Source organism: Gymnoscopelus braueri (genome assembly GCF_963280865.1).
Source record: "Gymnoscopelus braueri genome assembly, chromosome: 18".
NCBI lineage: Eukaryota > Metazoa > Chordata > Actinopteri > Myctophiformes > Myctophidae > Gymnoscopelus > Gymnoscopelus braueri.
The window spans coordinates 12,298,221-12,321,407 of NC_137618.1; the positions used below are offsets into that span (position 1 = coordinate 12,298,221).

Here is a 23,187-nt window from a genome sequence, read left to right on the forward strand (position 1 = left end):
CTGAGATGTATGTAGTGGAGTAGAAGTAAAAGTACAGAAAATTGGAAATACTCCAGTAAAGTAAAAAATACCTCAACATTTTATTTTAAGTACAGAAATTGAGTAAATGTACTTAGTTACTTTACACCACTGGCCACGCCTGAAAGGTCTTGCCGACGTCTCTCATTGGTCTGTACGGGAAGGTGTCAGATGTCTGAGAGCAGTAGTAAAATAAATATAGTTGAGTTTTCCCAGCAAGAAAAGTAGGCGGTCTGTCTGTCTGTCTCTACGGCTGAGTTTTTAATCAATGGAGTATGAACTTTTAAGCAGGTTATAACGTTCTGTTACTAAAGTTCATTGCGTTAACGTGATGCATGCCCCGTGAGTGAGTCGTTTGGGAGATTTGATAGTTTTGCAGTAGAGATAGGGGTAGGTGGTAGTTTATTTTTTTAGGGTGTGATTATCGCATTCATTGTTTTGTTATTAGTTCCAGGAGTTATTATTCAGGTGTAAACTTAACTTAACAAAACCGCCACTAGTCTATAATGTCGGACGCGAAGCAGCAGCAGAGTAAAGAAGACACGGACCGCCAACAGCAGACGCCAAACTCGTTACTTTGTAACAACAAGGACAACAACGACATCAGAGACCCGGTGAATCGTCACCAGCAGGGGGCGGTGTGCGCCGTGTGTAAACGGCTGTACCGCGATCCTAAGATCCTGCCGTGTTTACACACCTTCTGTTCCGACTGCATTGTGCAGTTAGAGCCGTTCTCTGTGTCCGGGTCCGGGACCACCGGTGGTACCAACACCACTACCACCACCAACCGGTAGGGCTTTTTTTTTATTTTATTTTTATTATTAATTAGGGACAGGTCAATTTTTAAAGAAGGGTACCCCTGGAGAGAAAATGTATGTGCCCTGATCTAAAATGCCATGACCCTCCCTTTGACAAAAAAAAAATCAATGACCCTCCCCAAGTGATTAAAAAAAAGATTAACCCTCCCCGCCTAGGAGTGTCACGATATATTGTCCCACGATATAGCCTATTGTGGTATTAAAATGTGACGATAGGTATTGTCAAGATGTCATACTGTATCATAATATTTTTTAATTTATTTTTCTTTTCTTTTTTTGCCGGTGAAAGTTATAGGAGTTCTTACTGTATGGTGTATGATACGAAATGTAAAGCTTATCACAGTAATTATTAATAATCAAAATATTTTGGAGAGAAATGAAACAGACTCCAGTCACTTTCAGTTTAAAGCACTGCAGCGGGGAGGTGTTGTGTGTCAGCTGATGCTCGTTGACGCTCGTTAATGTGACATGCGTCAAAGCAGTTATGCCAGTCTGCACTCTCAAATAGGCCTACATCTAATCTAAGATTGTTTACATGGTATTATACTGTATCTGGTATTATAGTTATTGTCTCCGCCGGGCCGAAAGGCATGGCGAGAGAGTATGTTTTACCCTCCGTCCGTCCGTCCGTCCGTCCGTCCGTCCGTGTGTGTGTCCTGTCTGTGTGTTAGCAGCTAATCTCTGGCACTGTTGGCCCGGTCGCTGTGAAACTGTGCACACACACTCCCTGGATGCCAATTCAGAACCTCTGCCTCAAATCTTTCACATGGGCCTGTTATAGCGCCACCTGGAGGCCGATTTGTGCAAAACCCATTTTTTTACATTACTCCTACAGATTTTATCCAAACGTCATGCAAATCGGTACACAGTATCTCTATAGTCATGTGATCAACACGGATCTGTCCGATTTCCCATATTCCATCCTCATTGGCTAATGTTCGCTTCCAAAATTTGCAGGATTGGTCCGTTTTGAACAAAATGCCTCAAAAAATACCTCAAAACACAGAAAATGACACCCTTTTTCACATTGGCCTGTTGTAGCGCCACCTGCAGGTCTAATTTAGCAAAACACATTTTTCAAAATGCCTCAAATCATGAATGCAGTGACCAATTGCCGTGAACGACCTAAGAATAAATGGCACCCTTTTCACATTGGCCTATTATAGCGCCACCAGGAGGCCACAATAACCTACCTGACCTGGCGGAGACCTGTGCTCCGAGGAGCACTTTCTCTAGTTATATTATTTTTTTGAGCTGTTGGAAATAACTAGGCTGCACTTGGTTTGTAAAGTCCAGATGACAAAAATATGAGGTTTGTGGAATTTATAGTTATGCAGTGTTATATTATATTATATTTGTTATATTAGTGTCTATCTGTCCTCTGAAACAATGGGTTTATAGTTAGTGAGAACTTCACTTCTCCCTTAAGCTTGCACAAATGTATTTATTTGTGTGTACAAAGCACTTTGTAATTGTTTTTTAAAGTGCTTTATAATTGTTTTTTTTAAAGTGCTTTATAATTGTTATTTTAAACTAAAGATGATGGCCAATGTTGATGATACATGAGAAAAGAACATTAATAATGTATCATATCGATATCATATGCCCAACATAATGTATGTATCGTGAAATTAGTGTTATCTTGACACCCCTAACCCTCCCCATCAAATACAACAACATGACATTTAAAACTGATAATATGTCCGATGTTTTGCTTTCCACATTGATTAGAACATTACTGTAGTCAGTCTTGCTAAATGCACAGTGTAGTGGTAGCAGAATGGACAGTGTTCTAAACGTACATGTGGGAAACCCATTGAATCCCATAATTATTAACTACGGTGACTACACTGTTGCCTACATCATGGGTTTTCAACTGGTGGTCCGTGGAGGTATTGCATGTGGTCCCTGACCATGCATTTAGTAATGTAGGAAAGTGAAGATTTGTATTATATTTTATTTTATCGATGGTGGATACTGTTAATGTGCGTGACAACAGAAAGGAAATTCAACTCAAGGATGACAGTTTTACACACGCACACAGCATAGTGTGTATTTAAGGAAGGTAGTACATCAAGGTAAGTACAGGCTTTTATTTGATGTATGATGACGCATCAATGTTGTCAGTTACTTGGAAGTCGGACATCCGAGTCAGACATCCGACTTCCAAGTAACTGACAACATTGATGCGTCATCATACATCAAATAAAAGCCTGTATTTACCTTGATGTACTCGGACTTCCAAGTAATTGACAACATTGATGCGTCATCATACATCAAATAAAAGCCTGTATTTACCTTGATGTACTAAAACCTCCCTTAAATACTTCCACAGAAATGGGAGTTAGAATTTCAAGGGAAACTGTAGGAAATGTGCCCATATCAATCGCATGTGCTTGCTTGTACTTGTGCAATTCGAAAATGGCCCCTCTTAACAATTAGGCTATCAATTATGGCCTGATGATTCTGGTTTTACTTGTGGAGCTAGGCTGGCATCTATGCACGACTGTCCATATAGATCCAAATTAATCACATGCACAGAATTACTTCAAATGATTATGAATATCCAGTTATAAATTGGTCATTGTAACCTACCTGGTGTATTTAATTCTATGAGCAACAAAAACACACTTAAAAGAGGACATCTCTGTGTTGGAAATTGGGATAATGCATCTCTAATATGCCTAACACCTGTTGAAGTGTTGCTTAATTGTTCAACCACCATCGTTAAGACGCTGAATAGATTTGACTGGGTCGTTCACACTTGCTGTGCGTTGATGGCTTGTTAACGACCGTCATTGATTCTAAATAGACCAAGGTGTTACTGGATTTGAACCCTTTTATAATTTGAAATAGAGAGGGGTCATTGACCACTGTTCTGCTGTAGGCTACTAAAAAATTATATAAAAAACGGACTATTTTATCAATTCAAAATTGCATGACCCTCCCTTGGATTCAAAGTAAAATTAGCTGACGCTCCCTTGTACTAGGGACCCCCTTCTGTAAATTTCGACTGGTCCCTTAATTATCATCAACCGGTAGGACTGTCACGATTATTTTATGAAATTTGACACGATGACGATAAATTATAAATTGTCACAAAAAAATTGCATTAACGATTTAATTTTGTGTTTTATTTTGTTGTTGAAAATTGGAACATTATTATTAATAAAAATTACATTTCTGTTTGGCTTTTGGTCTTTGAAGTTGCACAGGGCAGATATGACAAATAACCTAAATATACAAAGAACTGACTGACATATTAATAACTTTATACATACAAAAACATGGTAACACTTGCTCACAAGGTACCCGTAATTAACGCTTAATTTATGATTACTTAATACATTATTCAAGCATAATTAAGCGTTAATTAAGCATTCATTCATCATGAATTCCTTGTAATTCGTGTATTAAGTAACTTTGCTTAACTAATGATTAACTAATTAATGATGAATTACAAGGAATTCATGAATTAATTCTTAATTAATGCTAAATTAACGCTTAAATCATGTATTAAGTAACTTTGCTTAACTAATGCTGTTAATTAATGATGAATTACAAGGAATTCATGGGGAATTAATGCTTAAATAATGTATTAAGTAATCATAAATTAAGCGTTAATTACGGGTACATTATGAGCAAGTGTTACCAAAAATATTAATAGCGGAAATAGCCGCTATACGCCTCTGATTTCCACTACTTTTGAAAATGTAAGAACATTTTTCAATTTTGAAACAATTATGATTATGCAAAAAATAATTGTTATCATCTCAAATAATTTCGATTAATAAAAGGCGATTATGTAATAATTGCGACAGGCCTGCCACCAACCGGACCTCATCATCAAGAAGCAGCAGCAACAACAGCAGCGAGGATCCGTCCCCGTCCCACCGAGACAAGAAGAAGACCGTCCTCTGTCCGGAGTGTGACACCGAGGTGGACATTCCTCTGTCGGGGGTGGGGGGTCTGAGCACGGACCACCTGGCCCTGGACGCGGTGTTCGCAGAGACCCTGATGGCGGACGGCCCGGTGGTGTGCGACCTGTGCAGCGACGGAGACGCGGAGAAGCGCTGCGAGGTCTGCTCCGTCAACCTGTGTGAGTTCTGCAGCCAAGCGCACAGGTGGGTCCGAACGAAGAACCGACCAGAACACTGGATTAGGGCATTAACGAATAGTGATTTATGGTATTCGAATTATTCGACCCAAAAGTATTCGAATATTCGATTATTCGATTTGATTATAAAAAAATTAAAAATTTAAATTAAAAAAAAAAAAACTATTTTTTTTTCAATTGCATTGATGACTCGACTCAAGGAATGCGAGTTGACGTCACACCAGAGCTCACAGCTGCATGTCTGCTCTAGAAAAGCCACTAAAAAGAAAACATCTTTCGAATCTTTCGAATAGTCGAATAGTGGTTTGATAGTCGAATAGTCGGTTTGATATTCGAATATTCGAATATTCGACTATTCTGTGAATGCCCTACACTGGATATAGAGGCATAACAACTTGTATGCCAGTGCTGCTCAAACTATTTTATTTCATTCCAAGGACCCCCCATAACTCTATAGTGCACAAATGGAACCAAATGGACCCGTAAGGGTCAAGCCTGCCCCTACTGCTAAGTGGACCTGTAAGGGTCCATTTGTGCACTTAAGAGTTACCCGTATAAGGGTCCTTTTGTACACTTTAGAACAGACCTGTTAAGGGTCCGAACCCCCTCAAGGAGCCATGAGCCCTGGACTCCATCTGCAAAGTAACTAGTGACTAATTAGTGGAGTAAAAAGTACAATATTTTCCTTCGAGATGTAATGGAGTGTAGAAGCATAAAGTGTCAACAAAATTGGAAATACTCAAGTAAAATAAAAGTACCTGTACTTATGTACAGTATGCGACCTGAGTAAATATGCGTATTACTTTCCATAATAGAATAGAAGTTAGAACTGGATTGATAGTGGATAGTGGGTTCCATTATTAATGGGGGATGATAGTTAGGAATCAAATGAACCCTTACAGGTCAGTAATTCTGAGAGTGTACAAATGGAACACCTGTTCTATTCTATTCTATTCTATTCTAGATGTGGAAAGTAACTATATATATTTACTCAATTGAACTCCATTAGGCTACATCTCAGAGGAAAATATTGTACTTTTTAATTACTTATTTGACAGCTTGGAATGCCAACACTTTTGTATTTTTACTCAAGTCGAAGTTTAAATGGTCTATGGTTTAATGCAGGAATTTGACTTCAAACTAGAACCTTTTTACTTTGTGGCAGGCTTGAGGCTTATTGTTCATTAAGTTACCTTTCATTAAGTAAAAAATAAGGCTACTTCTTCCACCACTGCTATTCACTTTGTATATATGATTCAATGTAGGCGTCTCAGTTATTATGTGGTATTATTTAATAATAATAATAATAGGCTAATAATATTTTAAAAAGTATACAGCGCTTTTCTAAGTACCCAATGACCCTTAACATGGGGGCGGAGAAAACAACAACAACAATAATCAACTTTATTAGTAGTCAGGGGATATTAGCAGAATATTTTCCAATCTTGGAATAAATTCCTTACCAAAAAAAATCTTCACCAATGTGTTTGTAAAGGTGTCTAGTAACACATCTCACAAAGACTAAAATGCAGTTTCCCTAGGAGAATTTTTGACAGCTCCTTAAAGTTGGGGTACCCACCATAACCTTGGTTAAAAAAAAATCAAAAAAGAAAATCAAAATTTAATTCTGTTTTAAGTAGCATGTGAGGGGTCAAACTAGGGTGTTTTTATGATTCTGAATCCATTGCAAGCATTTGTTTTGCACCAAAACCACTCCTTGGGCTAAAAACGGCCATAGGGCGCGCCCCCACCAAGAGTTGGCTGGCCGCTGATTGCAGAATCTGCCAATGCATTGTCAATGCAAATGCGTGGATTCCTGGTCTTGCAGATTTTTTCCAAGAATCCACGCATTTGCATTGACAATGCATTGGCAGATTCTGCAATCAGCGGCCAGCCAACTCTTGGTGGGGGCGCGCCCATAGCCATCCTTTTCCAGGTATACTTTTTGTGTAAAAAGCCCATTGAGATTGGGCCGTTTTTAGCCCAAGGAGTGGTTTTGGTGCAAAATAAATGCTTGCAATGGATTCAGAATCATAAAAACACCCTAGTTTGACCCCTCACATGCTACTTAAAACAGAATTAAAATTAGTTTTTTTCCCCGCATAAGGTTATGGTGGGTACCCCAACTTTCAGCAGCTGTCAAAAATTCTCCTAGGGAAACTGCATTTCAGTCTTTGTGAGATGTGTTACTAGACACCTTTAAAAACACATTGGTGAAGATTTTTTTTGGTAAGGAATTTATTCCAAGATTTTTTTAATATCCCCTGACTACAGGGGGAAAAAATCATTTACATTTAGCAAAGAAAATCAATTTTAGGCTAACTTTTGCAGGCCAATATGATCTGGCAGATTAGCAATTGCCATAATCTCCTCCTACACACACTGTATGTTTTGTTTTAGATTTTTTGTTTTTTGTGTGTAATGAATGACCAGTAAAGGTCAGCAGTGACAAGAATTATCAACTACAACTGATAAGAAAAGTTGGGAGAACTGGGAGAAAAGGGGAAAAATAGGCAAGAAAAAAAGTGTGTAAATTTTTCTAGGGCTGTCCTTAGCAATTACTTTCTTACTTTTTCGTTTAATCAAATATGTGAGAATCGCATTAAAAAAACACAAAATTAATCAATAATAATTGTAACACATTTTGTATTATGCAAAATCAATTAGAATTGTTACGGCATCAAATCGATCCACTTAAGCCCTACTTTTTACTATGATGTACAGTGCTGTCACGCAAACAAAAAAAGAGAAAATAGACGCGATGCGACGTGCTTCAAGCTTGCAGATCGGCTATTTTAGTCGTTTTTTAAAATCAACATGTTGTGAGCTTGCCGATCTGCTATTTTCAGCGAAAGCTTTCCCCACAATAACAGAATACAGAAAATACACTATAGAGCACTGAGGGACCATATGGTTAATTGTTGCATCCCTATTCTATTGCATTGTGGTCAGGAGGCAGAAGCGGACGGCCTCCCACACCGTCCAGTGTCTCCAGGAGATGAAGCGCCAGGGGCGCGTGTCTCGGCCCGTCCTCTGCTCCTTCCACCCGGGCCAGGAGCTGCGTCTGTTCTGTGAGCCGTGTGACCTGCCGGTCTGCATCGAGTGCTCCGCCACGTTCCACCGCGACCCCAACCAGCACCGCTGCTGCCCCGCACACGACGTCATCGACCGGCACGGCGACCGCATCCGCCAGCTGGTCTCTGGGTGTCTGCGTCCCCGTCTGGAGCGCCTGGAGGAGGCGCTGAGGAAGGTAGGGTCTGAGTTGAAAGCGAGACTGGTGGCCCGTAACCCGGAGGTCGCAGGTATGACGGTAGAAACGGTGTCCGCCCCTTCTGAAGTCTTGTGTCTAGACCACTGTTTCCCAAAGAGTGGATCAGGACTCATCTTTGATTCGCGGACCAATATTTTTACTTGTAGATCTGCTATTTTCACTAGTTTGGATCCCGGGCAAAAGTCTAATTTCTCTTTTAGGTCTTGAGCTAAAAGGTTTGGGAAACACTGATATAAATGCACTCGGTATCATGGGTTGGATTGGGGGTGAGTCCCTGCGTCATACTAGCGTCCTGTCCAGTGGGTGTACTTGTACATGAAGCTGCCTCACGCTACGGAAACAGGAGATAGGCTCCTCTCCTGACCTATGGGCCACATGGCTCAGGAACTGTTGATTCCCAAGGTGGCTTACTGTGACCGTTGACTTGACAGGTGTGGTGTTAGTGGCTCAGTGACATTGAGATCAGAGCAGCACTGTTTAACTGAAATGTGTATCGACATATAACTGTTACTGTTGTGCTTTTGAAACACACATTTTTACACTTACCATTTATCTAAGGGCTCCACATGTCATAACGTGTGTTAACAATTTTATAATTTAGGCATTTACTGTATCACTTACAGTACCAAAATGTAAGATGGGAGTAAACGGTATGAAACCTAGTCCACCAACAGTAGGGTAAAACGGTTAAGATATAGAGTGTGTCGTGGATAAATGACATGCGTATATCCGCTCAGGGTGAAAGTGTAAGACAAAGTTTATTTAAACATCCAACGGTGAAAAATAAATAAAGTGTGCAAGCCTCATGGCCTAAAACACTCTCCCTTCGGTCCTGTGTCCCCATTAGTTCTAACAAACACCTCTTATAATGTCCCTCTCACACACATAGGAGGGCTGTTACTCTTGTGCTGGTAAGCTGCCCCCAAATGGCAAGTATTCTATATGTGAACCGGAACTAGCACATTACACTAATAGACAGAACTGCTGATAGGAAGAAACGGGACAGCTGTCCCCATACGACCACAATAGCAGCAGTCTGTGAATGGCCCCACACAAGTGGAGGGACACCAGCTCTAGATGAAATGTTTCATATTAAGGGTAGAACCCACATTTCTCCACCACAAATGCAATGAAATCAATGAAGTCCTACCAAAGTGTCTAGGATTGCAGGTTGACTTCAAACCTAGAGTCTGTTTATAAAGGAGACACAGACAGACAGATGGGTACAACCAGGGGTGCACGCGGGTGCACGCTTCACGCGACACTATACGGCATTCTGCCAGTTTGTCTTTGTTGCAGGATCACGTGTACGCACAGTCGCACATGCACCGGCGTGCACTTAGGTGCCCGCGTTCCCATACTATGGTTACTCACACACTGCTACTGCTGTAGTACCCAATACCGCTGTTGTAGCCAAGCACGCAGATTAGTTTTTGGTCGGTTGCATCGGTCTAGTATTTATAAAACCCACAGACAGACTACCACTTAAATCTTTTTTTTTTGTTACTTTTGTGACACTGTCTGTAAACTGTCTGCATTCATTTATAATGTACAGTATGTAGTGCATTCATTTACTGAAAATAATTCATAAAAGGTTAATATTTGGAGATACAAGGTTTACCCTTGTCATCAACGACATACAGTACATTCATGGTCAGTTCAAAATATTTAGTCAAAATGAAAGCAGGCGTCACTTTTTGCAGATAGCGGATTCTATTTGACCAATTACCTCACAGTAACATTAATATCTAGATTGTCCAAATGAGGTGAGTTCCTCACACTGAAGTGTCACTTTGTCCCAAAATGACGTCTCTCCTCTCTACTGTAGGTGGAGATTTCCCAGGAGACCTTGCACACGCGGGTGGAAACGGTGGCGGTGGAGGTGCGTGCGTTTGCCAGAGGCTATGCCAACGCTGTGGAGTCACACTGTCTGTCTCTGCTCCGAAGGCTGGAGGAGGTCCGAGTCCAACGCAGGTACAGTACCACAGAAAAGAGACGCTGTAGTTAAACCAGTGGTTTTCCAAGTGGGGTTCTTGAGGGGGTTCCTAGGGGCGGGGCAGTGGTGTAGTGCCCGCTTCATGCGCCACCACGGCATCCCACCAGTCTTTTGAGCAGGAGTATGCACATGCACCAGCGTGCACCTGCGCGCCTGCGAGACTGTGTTCCCAGAATGCTGTCACACTGCTACATGCATGATAGCCTACGCTGTAGTAGTAGCGTAGCATGCAGATTAGTTGATGGTTGGCTACTTAAGGAAAATTAGTTAATATAGGAACAAAATCATCAAATAACATTTATACTTTACTTCAGCTATTCGAAAATAGCCCATCTACAAGCTCACAACGTGTCACGATGCAAAACGTTGTGAGCCTGTAGATCGGCTATTTAAAAAAATGTGGGACACACAAATCTTATCCTATGGGGGTCCCTGGCGTGAAATCTTTTCAGGTGGCGGTCCGCGGCCAAATGCAAGTTTGGTGTTTGAGAACCACTGATTTAAACTGTATCACATACAGTATGAGGTACCTGGGATTCTATGCAGGTACAGTGTTATTTTATGAAAAAACACCAACAGTTAGAATGTGTAGATACAGTAGGAGGTTTCTGCCCGACAACAATGATATACTGTACATCTAGCTTTTCAGGGAGGATTTAAAATGTACTTGAGGTTTGCAGGTATAGCTCATCCACAGAACTGCTGCTGAGTATTAGAGGTTATTCTTTTTTTCTTCCCATACAGCCCTCAAAAGAACATGGTAAAAAGTCAGTGGAACTACCTATGGTGGGAGACCTGTGGGTATCATCACTAACCTTGGAAAAGTATAGTTGTATAAATATTTGTGTACTACATTATTTACGATCCTGTGAACTTAACACAATTTAATCTGGGACACTCTGCTCCACTCTGAGCCACTTGAGGCTGATAAAGCTGGCAGGCAGAAGATGAGTTTTGGGATGTCTGGGAGTTTGAGGACCTTCTAACTAATTTATTTAGAAAGGTCTGCAATTTTTGTGTGAGAATCATGGGAATGCTATTGTACCCAGGATGTACAGGCGTAGTCAAAGTTATGTTGAACAAGAGCTCTCCGGCCAATATTTCAAGGGCGCTTCTATCTATTAGAGTGGATATTCTAGCTAGAAAATGTTGGGTTTTCAAATAGCTTGTTGTCTAATAATATTCAGCCTAAGTTACTGCTTCCTTGGCTGTAGTTTCTGAGTCATCTATTACCACTCTGAACCCAGGAGACTTCTTTAATTTAGCATTAGACCCAAAGAGTATCGACTCTGTTTTTCCAAGATGGAGAGTCAATTTTTCATCCAGTGATCCAGCTGTGTGACACGTCATAAGTAATTACCGTCGCTTCAAAATGACGGCGACTGAGTGAGGAGGGTTCCCATACCTCAAAGCGAACCCGATCGATTGCTCCGCCCTCGCCACTCGTTCCGCACCTCCTTGCTCGGAGGCGGGGCTAAGGCGCTAGTGCTGTCACGATTCCCAAAAATTAAGTTGACGATTAATTGTCATACAAATAATTGCGATTAACGATTTCATTGTGTTTGACGTTGAACATTAGAACATTATGAATAAAAAATGTATTTCTTTTTGGCTTTTAGGCTTCGTAAACAAAAGGCAGATATGACAAATAACATAAATATTTAATTACTTTTATACTTTAAATAGCCGAGTGGAAATAGCCGATCTACAAGCTCAAAACGGGTCGCATCGCATTTAACATGGTAATGATTATGACTATTATGCAATTATGAAATAATTGTGACAGGTCTATATAAAGGCGCAAGGTAAATGGCGGGAGGAACGCGAGAATGGAAGTTTTGAGTGTTGTGGGATCTGGCTAATCATGTGTGTCCCACTCGCCGCAGGAACCAGCTGCACCTGCAGAAGGCCCAGCTGCAGCAGGCGCTGGCGGACGTCCGCGGCGGCGTGGAGTTCGCCGAGAGGCTGCTCACCTCCGGCTCCGAGGCGGAGATCCTCAGCGCCAAGGGCGTGACCCTCAGGCGACTCGGAGGCCTGGCGGAGACGGGCTACGACCCCCACCCGGCTACCGTGGCCCCCGACGACGGCAGCAGCATCTGCTTTTTGCCCCGGGAGGGCGCCGCCGAGGTGGAGGGCTTCCCCGTGGTGGGGGTGGTCCACTGCAAGACGCTGGACCTCGGCAGGTGCACCATCGAAGGGGAAGGTGAGAGGGAGGGGGAGAGAGAGAGAGAGAGAGGTTTTTGGTTGGTGGGCACACGCACACACTGGTGGACTGGATTTGAACCTGTGATTTATCAGTTACAGCAGTGGTTCTTGAATCTTTTTTTATATAAGCCTTCTTTACTGGGGGACCCTGGCACAAAACCTTTTCAGATGGGGGGGGTCCGCGACCAAATACACTGAGTTACGGTTACGGGACCCTGCGGGTTTACCGGGTCATTCTTTCACATACGCTGCTGTTTAGTCAGACAAGCTGTTCATTGTTGTTGCAGCAGGCTGGATGGATGAGTAGGTGCACACACACACACACACACACACCCCCACACACACACACACACACACACACACACACACACACACACACACACACACACACACACACACACACACACACACACACACACACACACACACACACACACACTGAGCAGTTAGGAATATTGACATTCCTGTGGTACTGTAGGAATGTTGAGGTGACTTACAGTACAGTTCCCAAATGTGCTAAGCTGCAGGATGTTTTCACTAACCTCTCTCACTCAGTCTCACTGTCTGTCTCTCTCTCTCTCACACACACACACACACACACACACACACACACACACACACACACACACACACACACACACACACACACACACACTATTATATCTGATAAGCCTAACCATCATTTATTTAAAACAATCCTTGCACTATATTCTATATAATAATTGAAAATGCATCTAAAGCTAAAAGCAGCTCTGAAGTGGTTGAGTTACCAACAGTAGAAAACAGTCGAAAATCAGTACAAAGCATATTGTAATTGTAGCCTACTCAGTGTTACTGTGAAACTGGGCCTGAGTGGGCCTGGGCGAGTTTGTGTGGGGCAGAAACGCGCGCAGAGCGCGTGCAATTTTTTTACATCAATTAATTATATACGAGCGCGCGTGCCGTGCGTGTGGGAGGAACTAGGGAGGGAATAGTTATAGTATACCCTCCAAAAAAATCTAGAACACACCACTGGGCAGCACTAACCACTCACAAGACGCGTTGTGAGCTTGTAGATCGGCTATTTTCGAATGTTCCCCCCAGAAATAGGGGTGCTCGGGTTCCTACCCCCCCTCTGGTGAAGTGATGGTAAAATGGCGTGTTGCTCACTCCATCCGTTTAGGGGAATTACTTGGCTAAGTGCTTGGTGGGAGGTCATTTTGGTGAGAGATAGAGGGTGGGGTCTTATCCCTCTGGGGGGGGGGGGTCCCAGATAAATGCCTATGTGCTTCCTTTTATGTGGTTTTGTCTGAATGATGAACTACCTCTTTTTAATGTCATGTCTCTCTACACGTTCCCCCTTGTGTGTGTGTGTGTGTGTGCTAGTGTGACCTTTCTGCCTTTGTGCACATCTGTCCTTCAGCTATTCTGCTTCCTCTGTGTGTGTGTGTGCGCGCGTGCGCACGTGCGCAAAATGCCAAAATGTTATGATCCATGGCTGTCCTGTGCAGGCAAAATGAATTATGTTAGTTTAGGTATTGTACAAATTGAAATTTGGTTCATGCTGTTCATGATGTGTGACTTTGCAGTCCTATCTCAGGAAGAAACAAAACGACATGCAGTTTATACTACTGACTTTGGGGGGCAGCAATACGCCTTGCAGTGTTGGAAGAAGACTAATATTCCAAAGCTAGAACACAGTTCAGATTGTTCAACACATTATTGACTCAATTAGTGCTGCTGTGCATTCCCCCCCCCCCAGTTGTTATTGTAGAGCATAATTAGTTAGTGTTGTTAAAAGTCCTTGCTGTCAAATGTCATTATAAGATGATCGGTTCTTAAAAATCATTTCAAAACAATTTTGCTGAGTTGAACTGACAATTTGACACACGTCTGTCTGTGCCTCTGAGTTATTATCGTTTTGACATATTCATTCGTTTTTGTTATTTTGGCGTTTTATGACTTGAGTTTTAGTCTTAATTTTAGTTTCTCAGGTACGAATTCTGGGGTACGAAGCACTGCCCATCAGAAGTTTTGAATGAAGTTAATTTGTTGTTAAATTACCTCCCTTTATGAAGAAAAGTTTGGACGTCGGAAGAAGTATGTATTGGCCTTTACAGGTCTGTAACTCTGAGAGCATACAAATTGGGTCCATTTGGATACATTTGCACGCTCTCAAAGGGCTAGACAACTAAAATAGCAAAAGAACAACAGCAACAATGGAACTCTATGAACCATGGTGTGTGTGTGTGTGTGTGTGTTCCAGGTCTCCAGCAGGGCAGGGAGGGCCAGCAGGGTATGTTCACCCTGGTGTGCAGGGACTCTGCGGGGGAGCAGATGGGACGTGGAGGAGACCATGTCCTGGTCAGCATCATCCACAAGGACAAAAAAGACTGGTGACAACAGCCTTCTGTTTACACATACATGCATTTACATAAGATTTTCATATTTGTTTTAAAGATTATTTGTAATTATCGTGTTAAGATCGGTGTAGAGGTGCAACATTTAATGGAAAACGTAATCGGTAGAATAATCGCCGAGACATTTCAGCCCTGATTGATTAGCTACAGATTGCATGTGGAAACCACACCGTTATCAGACTCCATGTTGTTTTTGTTTGGGTTCAGCACGGTGGAAGCAGCCGTGGTGGATAACAGCGATGGATCCTATGATGTCTCCTACACTCCTGTGGAGCCAGGCCTCTACTCTGTCTGGGTGTGTGTTAAGGCCCAGCATGTCAAGGTACACTTGGTTCAATTATTGTCTGCTCTACTTTTTCATTTTTTTTTATCTCAGTTTGTTTTCTGGGACGGTTTCAATAAGAAGAATAAAAAAAGACAGTTTCATAGTTATAACCGTATCAGGTATGCCTTTAACCACTTAAACCCGATATACTTTGTTATATAGGGTTATATTTTTAAAAAAAAGCCGATCTACAAGCTCACAAGCTACATTGTGAGCTTTTAGATTGGCTTTTTTTGCTAAATGTTTCCACCGGAATAGAGTGGCTTTTTTTTTGCAAAATGTTTGCACTGGAATAGAGTAAAACTCTAGGGTTCAAATTGTTTAAATTGTTAAAAGTGTACTAATATTAATGTTATTATTAATAGCAGTAGCAGCAGTAGGAGTAGCAGTTTTATGATTAGTAAGGTGTAGTTGAAAATCTGATCTTGCACAGAGATCACAGCTTATCACCTCTGGGATCCTGTATGTCTCACTCTGTCTATTTGAATCACATTCATTCTAAAAGACTTGAAATTCACTCACAGCTCATTTCCCCCCCCCAGGTATAAACTAAAGAAAATGGACACTGTACCAACAGCTCTGATAATTTACAAAACAATCATTTGCAAACATATTTAAACCTAGAAGGCTTGTGGGGAACACAGCCTTTTGTCAGTATTTGTCCATTTCCCTCAGCCTTAAACCCTATTTATACTTTGTTGCTCACAATGCGTCGCGCTGTGGCGCATCGTGAGACAGACCGCAAGGCTAATTATTGTTTAGCATTTTTCATTCGTTTTTATTTAGATTTTTGTTTTAACTTTTTGTGTTCAATATCAGTTTACTTTTAATTCTTTTTAACCCATTAAGACCGGGGACGCATCTGCGTCTCATTTTAAGATTTCTTTGGGCTATTCAAAAATAGCAGATATACAAGCTCATAGCGCGGCACCGAGTGCCGCGCTACGAGCTTGTAGATCTGCTATTTTTGAAAAATATTGAAAAAATATTTTTCCAGATTTTTTTCAAAAAACTGTTGAGATTTAGATTTTTTAAAGAATCGCCTCAGGTTTTAATGGGTTAAAAGAAGGTTTGCTAGTTTTTTTTATTTTTGTTAAAGGCTCGTTTTTTTTGTAATTATTTTTTATTAGTGTTAGTTTTTCATTATTATTATATGGGGTATTCGTCAAGGGTGAGATACATAAAGGCCATAATAAGTCTCTCTCTCTCTCTCTCTCTCTCTCTCTCTCTCACTCTCTCCAGGGCTCGCCGTTCGTCCTGAAAGTGCAGAGGAAGTTGAGGCGTCATCGGGGGACGTTCCACTGCTGCTCCTTCTGCTCCAGTGGGGGAGCCAAACAGTCCCAGTGCGGCTGCCCTGGAACCATGCCAGGTACAGTAGGCCGAGGGAAGGCTGATTAAAGACATGAAATATTCAATGTAAACCTGCCGTTGCAGGACAGAAAGGAACACTGCACTGCGGGGAAAAGAGATCCTACGTTTCTACTGTGAAATACACGTTAACCACATGAAGCCTAGCGCAGGGGTTCTCAAACTTTTTCATGTCAAGGACCCCCAAAATTATATGCATTTAGCTGCGGACCCCTTTCTCAAAAATATTTTGTGCCCCCAGAAGCAAAGATTTGAGTTACAAATGTTCGCTTTAAAATATATACTGTATATATATACTTTGAATATATATTCAAAGATTTGCAAAAGTTTTCATGATTTGTCAAAAAAATTGCAGATCGACAATCTCATAGCGCGGCACAAAGTGACGTGCTATGAGCTTGTATATCTGCTATTTTTGAATAGCCAAAGTATAAAATCTGGATAAAGTTCTTAAAATGATTGTAACGCTACATTAACTAATTTTGCTGGGGACCCCATGGTACCCCCCCAAGGACCCCTGGGGGTTGCCAGACCCCACTTTGATAACCAATGCCCTAGCATCCTTATTTTGAGCATGTTATAAGCGAAAATGCTCAAAAACAGCTCATCTCGTCTTCACCGTCTCACCACGGGTTTAATAAAAGTGGGTGAAACTCTTTGTCGTGCAAGACGCAATCGCGTGGTACATGTGTCATTTTAGATTTTTGCGCTGGCTATTCAAAAATAGCAGATCTTAGAGCTTTTACATCTATTTTTTTCTTGAAAGTGTGAGAACTACTGATTTAGAAGGCATTTTTTTAGAATCGGCCTCAGGTCTTAACGGGATAAATGGAATATGAATATTGGATATTACATTTTTCACCCACAATGTAAGTCTATGGAGTGTCTCTCTCAATAGCTCTGGTTCATGTTTGTGTGTGTGTGTGTGTGTGTGTTTGTGCCTGCAGGAGGGTTCCAGGGCTGTGGTCACGGTCATAAGGGCCACCCAGGGAAGCCCCACTGGTCCTGCTGTGGCAGTACGGCGGAGCAGTCCGAGTGTCTGCCTCAGAGCATAATGGCCGCCGTTTCCCCGCGGGGGCGCCTGCGAACCGTGGAGCTCTGAGGTAACGGGCCGCGCCCCCCACACCCTCACGTTGTTCCACTTGTTCCAGCAGCGCCAGACACACAGTCGACAAAGACATCTAAAATAACAGAGATGCGTTCCCGGATTGAATGGGTTAAATAGGTTTAATTATTTTTTTTGTATCTGTCCAGAGATGGAATGGTGGCTGAGCCTATTGGTTGCTATGTTTGGTCATTCCTGGTTATCAATTCCAGTTAAACACATTCACAAACGGGAGCCGCCCCAAATACTGCTATCCGTCACTGAGTGGCTCCGCTGGTGCTATTGGAGGTAAAGGTTAAGTGCCTTGTTCAAGAGGGCTCAATGCTGTGTTTTCTGAGGGAGACGTGTTTTGCATTCATTATTTTTTTTTTACTGCTGCTTACAGAGGTGCTGCTGACACAAAGGTCCCTTTGTGACTTTTATTATGAACAGCATGAGAGAATGCAAGGGAGACAACACATTATGATGCAGGCCACCAGACCAATGCAGTGTGGGTTTCTGTATTGAGCATTGCCATTTTGTTGTGGAAAATGATTGCGTGAAACTAGAGTTTCCAAACCATACGCAATGTTGGACCTTTGTGAAGAACAATCCCTGACTAATGTCACCGATCACATGTGGCTTTACGGTCCAAAAGAGAGTCATAAGACATGATCATGGGCACAGTGTTACATTTTGTTTTGGTGGTACAGTACTGTACCGAATATTGTTATTACTTTGTGTATGTAGAAATATTTATACCTCATGATGTGAACATACAGTATAGTATATGAATAGTTTATCTTAATATGACATAAATCAAGGTATGAGCCATTTGCCTTAATTCTTTATCTATGTAACCATGAGCTGTCTTTACATGGGGAACCTTTTATTCCAGTAATAATCAGAACTGGCCAAATCTTCATGTAACCTCCTTGATCAGAATAAATTGGTCCATTCAGAAATACATTTTAATTAGTTTGAAAGGGGTGGTATGAAGTAAAACTTTTAGAATCTGTTTCGACAGATGGGACAGATACATTCTCAGGTCATACATTCAGAATATCTATACCCGCATTGACCCATTTAAAAAAAAAAAGTATGCTGCTGTATTTACCGAAGTGGTTGGGTACCACCCTGTGCACACAGCATAGCTCAGCTCAGTTTACTTTTGTTGTGTTTTTTTTATATGGGGCACCTGCTCTAAAGTGAACCCTGAGCTCTTATTGTGGAGCATGTAAACAGGACAGTTTATCCCATCATCTTATCGCTACTCAAGTAAACACTTGACGGCTTTTGAATGAAAAAATAATAATTCAATGCCAACTAATTAGCCAATTACAAAAGATAACAAAAACCATACAGAACTTGTCTAAAGACTAATCTGGAGGTGATTTATATTATCTCACATTTATAGTGAATTGAATTAATATCTACCCATTGCTCTGTGTACATAGCGATTTCACTCTAAGTGAGTTGAATAGAACAGGAACTTTATTTTCTATGCAAGTGGGAATCAATCTTTGGCTTCACTGTGGTAGAAACAGATAAGAAAATACAGTATAACAACAAATATTCAGTAAAAAAAAAACAGAAGACTTAAGGACAACACAACATGGCCAATACTAAATCCCTCGGTTTATATTTGCAGCAAAACAACTAGTGTGACTGGTGGAGAATTTGTATAGTTCCCTCTATCTACAATACATCCTCCATTTGAGAGATCAGCCACTCTGTGCCTTGTGGCGACGCAGAGATTTATCTATGAAAGAAAGTGCTCTGACCTAGAATCTAAAGTCACACCGTCCTGGGAATATAAAGTTGTGCCTCTTTAGAAGTAAGAGTCACTAAGAAACACTAGCTTCAAAGTCACAAGGGAACACTGCTATGCATATATGTATGCTTTTGGTTCTTCTGAATTATGACTATGCCTTATCTTGGATATAACCGAGCTGGAACCTTTAACCCATTAAGACCGGGAACGCTTCTGTGTCATTTTAAGATTTCTTTGGCTATTAAAAAATAGCAGATATACAAGCTCATCTCGCGGCACCGAGTGCCGTGCTACGAGCTTGTAGATCTGCCATTTTTTTTTAAAAATCGTGAAAATGTGTGCAAATCGTTGAATATATCTATATTTTTTTAAGCGAATATTTTTAACTCATGTTACAACTTCTGGGGGTCCCTGGAACAAAATATTTTGGGTGGTCCTTTTTTTGTGAAGTTTGAGAACCACTGATAATATAACAACATACGTTTTTTTGGTTGGATTTAGAAGACATTTGGAGAATCCCCAGAAGCAAAGATTTGAGTTACAAATGTTCACTTAAAAAATATATTTATTCAAAGATTTGCAAAAAGCATCCAATATTTTTCCAAAAAATAGCAGATCTGCAAGCTCATAGCGCGGCACTCTGAGCTTGTATATCTGCTATTTTTGAATAGCCAAAGAAATCTAAAATGACAGATGCATTCCCGGCTTGAATGGGTTAAACCCAATTTATTCTTTGTTGTACGACAGTATCACGTGCCGAAAATAGCCCATCTGCGACGCGTTGTGAACTTGTAGATCGAAAATGTTTTGGCACGCGACGCAGTCGTACAACAGAGCATAAATTGAGCATTATACAGCTCAAGGACTTCAAAGTAGGACAGATGTGTTTTCCTGTTTTTTTTTATCATTTAGGTTATTGATGGTGAAGGTCATTATTGATATGGACTTACAAGGCGTGAGGCACTGAGGTTTTTGAAATGTTTATGTGAGATCTGGAACAGGGCTTGCAGGTGTGCATTTCATGTCGGCCTTCAAAGACCCTTCGGATTCATTTCTCAATAGTTTGAAAGGGAAAATGACCTGGAGTTAGTTCAATATCTCTAAAATATTAAGAACTAGGTTTTTGTCAATAATGGATTTTACAGTAGTTCTCTGCTGTTCCTTAACCCACTTAAGCCCTGTTTTGCACATTTTACCCTCATTTTGTATACTTACTGTAAGCTTTTTGCTGTGACTGAACCACTTAAGTCCTATTTTACACATTTTACCCCATTTTTGTATACTTTGGCTATTTGAAAATGGCCAATCTATGAGCTTTCAAGCGTTGTGAGATTGCAGATCTGCTATTTTTGACGCAGAACTATGGACGCCAGAGTGGTTAAATGTTACCTTAATTTGAGACCTCCACAGTATGGAACCACATGGTGGCTGAACCAGCTTCTACCAGAGGTTCTCAAAGTGGGGTCCTTGAGGGTGCTCCAGGGGGCCCCAAGCAAAAAGTGTATTTTCTTTACCCCTTTATCCATATTTTATACGTTGGCTATTCAAAAATAGCAGATATACCGGGCTTGTACATCTGCTATTTTTTTACATTTTTGAAAAATCTTGAAAGTGTTTTTTATATGCAAATCTTCTCTTCTGGGTGTCCCTGGCGCAAAACATTTTCAGATGGGGGTCCGCGGCCAAATATGTATCAATTTGGGGGTCCTTGGCATGAAAGAGTTTGAGAACCACTGGCTTATACACATGCCGTCCCCACACCGTGGGTTCGAATCTGGCATGTGAAGAAATGTGTCTGTCTGGCACTCTGTTAAGAAAAAAAAAGCAGCGATGCCTTTAATGTTATAAAATAAAATAAATCTATGCAAGTACCTCGCATCAGAAATATACTTTTCTAATTGAATCTCTTTGTAAAGAGGAACTACTTGAACACTGTTCGTATTCCCTTGTTGTTATTTGTTTTCACCATAAAATGTTTTTTCCTTTCACATTGTGTATGTCAGTACTCAAACTGGCAACTCAAATTGGCAACTAGCATTTTATCCTTTAACTGCATAACTGTATAACATTTTGACAAATGTTTGTCATTATTGACTGTATTACGAAATAAACGCTTCAACGCTCAACCAAATAACTATATATATGACAGAGAAGTGTTAACATTTTTAGAACAGCCAGAGGGAACAAGATGTCATGTTTTCTCTTTTGAGTTGAAAATGCTTATGTTGACCACTAGGAGGCAGTAGATAGCTGGAATATATGTTATATATATATATATATATGTTTTTTGCATTTCCAATCATTGACTATGGGCATTCTAACATGAACTCTTCCTGCTGTCTTACCAATTATTCACAGTAGGGCTGGAAGATATGACTTCAAATCAATATCACAATTATTTCAAACTTTTGCCTCAATGACGATTTATTAATGTTTTTTTTTGTGTGGGGAAAATATCAGATCTACATGCTCGTTAATCAGACTAATTGATTTAGTCCATTATAAAAACTATTAGAATTGTTTTGGTGTCGATGTGTTGAAATGAAACCAAATTGTCCCCAAAAAATAGGCCTACCGCCCTACCTACTTCTCAATTATTCGACTAACCTACATGAGCAAGATTAAGTCGATTATTGTCTCTAAAAGTCGGCTTTGCTATATTAATGGTTAATTGCCCAGCCCTAATACACAGTCAGCACTCTGAAAAGCTGTCTTTGAAGAGTGCAGCTCGGGTTGAAAAAGGCACAGATGAATACTGCATTATCATGAAAAATGTCTTAAGCGGATTAAGACTGAGCCTGTTAGCATGAATGTTTGATGAGCGGGGTTCAAACGGCCATTTCATAAAAAGCCATCATGCTCAAGTCTATCAGCGATAACACTGATTAATCAAGCAGAATACCTGCTCAATTATAGCAATTTGGGACTTACCATTTACCTGCTCGCTACACACACACACACACACACACACACACACACACACACACACCACCAGATGATGGCAGGTGTGGGCTAAAGATGACAGAGGTTCAAAAACTGCCATTAGTTTTGATTAAGCACTCTCCCACACTGTTCATTCTCTCTCTTTCTCTCTCAATCGAACTCATTAACCTTCCTCATGTCATAAGAGGCGAACATTTGGCAGAAATTGCCTGAATATTCGGTGAAAATGTCTGATCTAAAAAAACAGTTTTGAGCCGGTCAACAAAGTAGCTTTAAGTGGATAACACGCAGTGACTCTGCGTGTTATCCTTTATCACCAGGATACGAATATTAACATTTGACAAACCATAAAAACATTAAGCATGTACAGGGATCAAACTTGAAGTCAAATGCAATATAGACACTGATGTCATGAATATTATTATCATATAATGTGTGATGGTGGTGGTCATTTTCTTCAGCAATCAGGCAGGTTTGTAGTATGTATATACCTGTGCTGTAGCACTAGGAATTGTGGGAGAAGCAGCATTGCATTTGGTTTGACTTGGTGCCACAGATAGATATTGTGAAAATAGCCAAGCTACAAGCAACAATGTAGATGATTCTTAGATAGTTGACAATTTGGCCAATGTTTAAGCATTTTTTATAGCAACATCATCTGGGGACCCACCTCCTGAGGGTCCCGACCCACAATTTCAGACCCACTGCTCTACGGCACAGAGTCACTCATTTAAATACTCCATTGCACAGCCGTGTCGCTTTCCCACAAGAACTGATCTACAAGCGCCCTACAGTACGTGTTGTTTGCTTGGAGATCTGTTCCTGTCACGGAGTATACATTTGGCAAAAAAGCTCTCATTTCCTCTCTC

At 41.0% G+C, this 23,187-nt stretch overlaps 1 protein-coding gene across 1 annotated transcript; it reads left to right on the forward strand.

The window, feature by feature from the left end:
• Positions 1–325: 325 nt before the first annotated feature.
• On the forward strand, positions 326–19,826 carry trim45 (tripartite motif containing 45). The gene is made up of 9 exons (XM_080413104.1): positions 326–808; positions 4,658–4,960; positions 7,906–8,203; positions 10,053–10,198; positions 12,107–12,423; positions 14,671–14,800; positions 15,032–15,146; positions 16,392–16,518; positions 17,465–19,826. Exons 1-9 carry the CDS (start codon positions 525–527, stop codon positions 17,617–17,619), a joined length of 1,875 nt encoding a protein of 624 aa, XP_080269230.1. The 5' UTR covers positions 326–524; the 3' UTR covers positions 17,620–19,826.
• The last annotated feature ends 3,361 nt before the right edge of the window (positions 19,827–23,187 follow it).